Genomic DNA, 4,418 nt, shown 5'->3' on the forward strand with positions numbered 1-4,418 from the left:
GTCTTCAGTCTCGTGTCCGCCGGAGTAACAAAGAAGGTGTACATATTTTGTATTCCATCTCTCTTTTTCTCTATTTCTTTCTCTCACTAGTCATAAACAAGAAAGTGTTTCTGAACATATCTATTTGAAAGATATGAAACAAACTAGTTAAAAGCTGACAATTTTTACTTTATTGAATAAACAAAAAAATTTTGTTTTTCTTATTTGTTATTCTTCTCTAAAATATAAATGAAAAACACAACTAAAATAATCAATAAGATTCATGAATACTTGTTGGTAAAACGTAAAACTATAAATCCAATTATGCAATCAAACAAAAATAAAATAGTTCAATCAGATTGGTTAGAAATTTAGAATATAAAATATATCTATTAATCACTATTTAGCTATATTAATTTGTATTTATATTAAATTTAGTTGTTTTTTAATATATAAGTTAGTTGTTATGTTAATTTTTTATTTTAATTTTTTATTTTACTTGTTAATTCTTAAATAATTTATGTATAATATAACAACATGGAAAAGCAATATGTTATTGATTATTTCTTTTAAATTTGTTGTTTATTTGGTTTGTTTTTTAAATAGTAATTTCGACCTCCCCACTTTCGGTGTTCGTGTTCCGCCCCTGGCTGCATGTCAAGCAATATTGCTTCAAGATTTGCTCAGAGAAATCATGAACAAAGCACAAGAGAAAGTGGTTCTAAGAGTTGATATCAAGTCGGATATCGAACTAACGAAGAATCTCGTTTTTCATGGAAGGAGTAAACACATTCACACGAGGTTTCACTTCATTCGTAATTGTGCTGAAAACGACAAGTGGAGGTGAAGTTCATTCCCGGTGAAGAACAAAAGGCGGACAATCTTACTAAACCACTAGCTCGAACCAAGTTCAAGGAAATGCAGAGCTTGATCGGAATAGAAGACGTCTCTAAAATTACTTAGAGATTCGGGGGTGATTGTTGGAATCCTAAGTCAAGTAGGACTTGGAGACCAAGTAAGAATGAGATTTTAAACAAGTCGGTTTTAGAGTCATAATCTTGTTTTACAAGTCGGTAGAATGTAAGTCTATATATATACACATTGTTTTTAGATCGAGTTATGATCATTGAGAGACATTGTAAACATGATGAGTTTTGAGTGATTTTCTCATAATAATCAAATAGTTATTTTGGTTAATTGTGTTTGCATATTTTGAACTTGGCTCCTTTGTTGTCCATTTTGGAGGGACAAAAATGTTTTAGATATGTAGATGAAACATGGGCATGGACTTGGAAATTCCATAGGCACTTTTTCTGTAAAATCACTAAAACTTTATGCATGCATGAACCCACTGCATTTAGGTGGAACGGATGGTTATCAATTAAAGCCAATTGCTATATTTAACGATTTCTTTTAACCCAAATTCCGCTAGCCTTTGATTTTACTCAATGAGGAGTAGTTTTACCTTCAAAATCTTGTCCATTCTGTAACATAGTTGATGAATCAGCTGAACACGCTTTTCTCTCCTCCGTTAAATACCACTTACAATTTGGTCTTGGGCTCTTCAATTAGTTGGTTCGGGCTTTGGCCTTGATGCAACTTTTCAAGCATTGTTAGAGGCTGCCACTGCCTCTTCTATCAAGTCGAAAAAAAAATCTTATGCACGATTTTTTGAATTATTTGGAAGGCTAGAAATAAGGTTGTTTTTGGCGGCCAAAATAATTGTCATAAAAAGTACTAAAACCCATCAGATTAGTTAAATGAATGATCAGTTGATTAACAACAAACGTCTTAAACGATAATTGATTTATCTTTTTCTTCCAATCTGCAATATTCCAATGATATGGAATACGTACATAATCCACAAACTCATTGACCAACACTTATACAACATATATGAAAACAAAAGCTACATTGAGTTCAATTGTGTGCAAACGATCAAAATCTGCATGCATGTTAGTGAAGAATTTGAACCATGTATCATCAACACTTGTCAAAATCAAGCAAAAAAGTCAAAGTATAGCCGGTCAACCGCACTTCCAGAAGAGCTCGATGTACAAGCAGTGGAAGCAAGACAAGTAGCCGTGCCTGAAGTTTCCATTCGTTCTTGCAGAATCCCAGTTGGATGCAGAGGGAAAAGATCCAAAGTTTCCTGATAACTGTGGTTTCTGCGATGAACAATCTCATTTTGCTCTATGTTCATCGTGTTATTATTCCCTCCGGAAACAGAAACAAAGCTTTCCGGCCGGTGCTTCAACTTGATTCCGCCGTCGTCCGGCGATTTTGACTTAGTGGCTCGTGGTGGTCGTCTCTTGCTGATGCTAGGTGATGCAACTTGTGGGTGCTGGGTATAGAACCCTAAATTGCTGGGTGGCATGTAACAGGTATCATATAGAACTGAAAGAACAAATGACAAATAATTATGCGAGTTTGAAATTTCCATAAAAAGAATTTAATAAAACCAATATGTTAATTGAAACGTCAATATATAACTCATTCAAACTCACGTATACCAATTCTAAAACAATGAAATATGCAAATTAATAAATTGAAATACGAACCGTTTGGCGACGGTGGTAGAGGGAGGAATGGCTGATGACAGAGGCGATGATGGTGGTGGTGGTGGTGGTGGTGATTATATTGCCGGAATAAAGACAGGTGATCTTGCTTTTCCTTTTGCCTTTGCCTAGCTTTGTGGTTTTGAAACCAATAAAACACATTTTTTCCTTCAATGTGTCCATACGTTTGCAGCCTTCTGGTTATCTCCTGAATCTGCTCCGCCGTCGGTGTCCTTAGCCCTTGTCCATACAAAGTCTCCAGCATGCTTATCTGTTCCTTCGTCGGATTCCACCTGCAGGCAACCGGCGTTCCAGCTACTCCGCCTCCGGCCACCATCTCTTGTGTACCACTACAGCCGTCCATAATCGAAGAATAGGACTAAGTTAGGAGGGAGTCAGAGAGAAAGGGATGTTTCGTGACTTTTTGCATGGGCTTTCAAACGACTACTATGTTCTTTTATAAAGAGGGAGTTGGATTTTGGAACATGGGATCATTTATGATAAAATTACATTTTACTCCCTTACGCTTCATATACTTGAACTCTTTAGTCCCTTCCATTTTCATGCTTTGGATTCAACTAATTGTTTGGTTTGGTCTTTTATTTAAATTGCGATCTTTCATTAAACTTTTTTTTTTTTGAAAGGTTTAACCATACACAAGCATGGATAATGCCTGATTTTGTCATAAGGCAACATAATTAATAATTCAATAGTTGTAATATTTTTTGTTGTTGTTATTTTTTTCTTTGAGTTTTAATGGTTTTAGGTGGTGTTCCAAGGCTTGTTTTAAAGTGATTAAGGATTAAAACCATATAAACATGTAACGATATGGATTGTTAGTTTTTCATAAATAATTTTTGGAGCAAATCCTAATACCTTATCAATGTACCACCATCAAAGTGACATTATAGTGATCACTTGGAATTTAGTACTCCAAAATTGAATGATACAAAATTTTGAATCTTACAAACTTAAACCTTAAGATGACATATTATATATATATATATATATATATATATATATATATATATATATATATATATATATATATATATATATATATATATATTTCTTATCTATGTATTGATTACTTAGGGGGTCAAATGTGAAATTGTGAAATTAAAAGGGTAAGAAGTGTACATACACTATAAGCGACATTTTTAGCCTCCAAGCTATCAAGAAACTAGAGCGAAAGATGTGAGTAGAGAGGGTATTGTTTTTGGTGCAGAACCAACTCTGAAAACATGGCGAGTAGAGGATAAACTGAGGGCAGGAGAAGTAAAAAGACGAAAATCTCCCTACATTAGGGTACAAGGGTGGGTTCTTGGGAATGAAAGAAGAGAGAAAAGGAGGTAGGGGCATAAAGGGAAAGCTGACATTGGGAATTGAAGAAGATGGATCCGCCTGGAGCTATAAGAACACTGAGGACGAGGTGACTCTTTGGAGGTGGGATTAAGGAATCGTCACTCTCCATTTGTCACTTGTTCTTCCCATCAAATATTTTGATTCTCACCACCCTAAATTTCCAAATAGTCATCTTTTTGATTTTCAAAAAAATTATTTTAATATATTTTTTTATTTAGTTGTATGGATTAAGTTCGAGAATCTGGTTTTAGTTTTAGCGAGAGATTGGAAACACATACAAATTACAAAATATATTAAAAAAATGTTTTAGTTTGATTAATTTATTAATTTTATGTGGGTATGTGTCGGGTGTTGATCTATGTATGATGATGATATTAATTGGGAAAGTTGCATATTATTATGGAAAAAGAAAGAAGCAATTAACTTGAATTTAGTGACGATAATCACTGTATTGTCATTGAGAATACAAAATTCCATTAAATAAATAATAATATGTGGTGCTTTGGTTCTTGTTGT

The 4,418-nt window shown here is 33.9% G+C and overlaps 1 protein-coding gene across 1 annotated transcript; it reads right to left on the reverse strand.

Moving 5' to 3' along the window:
* Window positions 1–1,978: 1,978 nt before the first annotated feature.
* LOC145130832 (uncharacterized) lies at window positions 1,979–2,901 on the reverse strand. Its single transcript, XM_079065592.1, has 2 exons — window positions 2,541–2,901; window positions 1,979–2,376 (listed from the first exon to the last, which is right to left on the reverse strand). Exons 1-2 carry the CDS (start codon window positions 2,899–2,901, stop codon window positions 1,979–1,981), a joined length of 759 nt encoding a protein of 252 aa, XP_078921718.1.
* Between the last annotated feature and the right edge of the window lie 1,517 nt (window positions 2,902–4,418).

The sequence above is a fragment of the Lactuca virosa genome, chromosome 8 (genome assembly GCF_052849685.1).
Source record: "Lactuca virosa cultivar CGN04683 chromosome 8, Lactuca_virosa_CGN04683_v6, whole genome shotgun sequence".
In the NCBI taxonomy this organism is placed as follows: Eukaryota; Viridiplantae; Streptophyta; class Magnoliopsida; order Asterales; family Asteraceae; genus Lactuca; species Lactuca virosa.

Excerpts from the sequence above, each read along its gene's own strand:
- LOC145130832 (XM_079065592.1), bottom strand. The coding sequence starts at position 2,901 with ATGGACGGCTGTAGTGGTACACAAGAGATGGTGGCCGGAGGCGGAGTA. Across the intron at positions 2,377-2,540 it reads TCTACCACCGTCGCCAAACG|TTCTATATGATACCTGTTAC; the intron begins GTTCGTATTTCA and ends TTGTTCTTTCAG.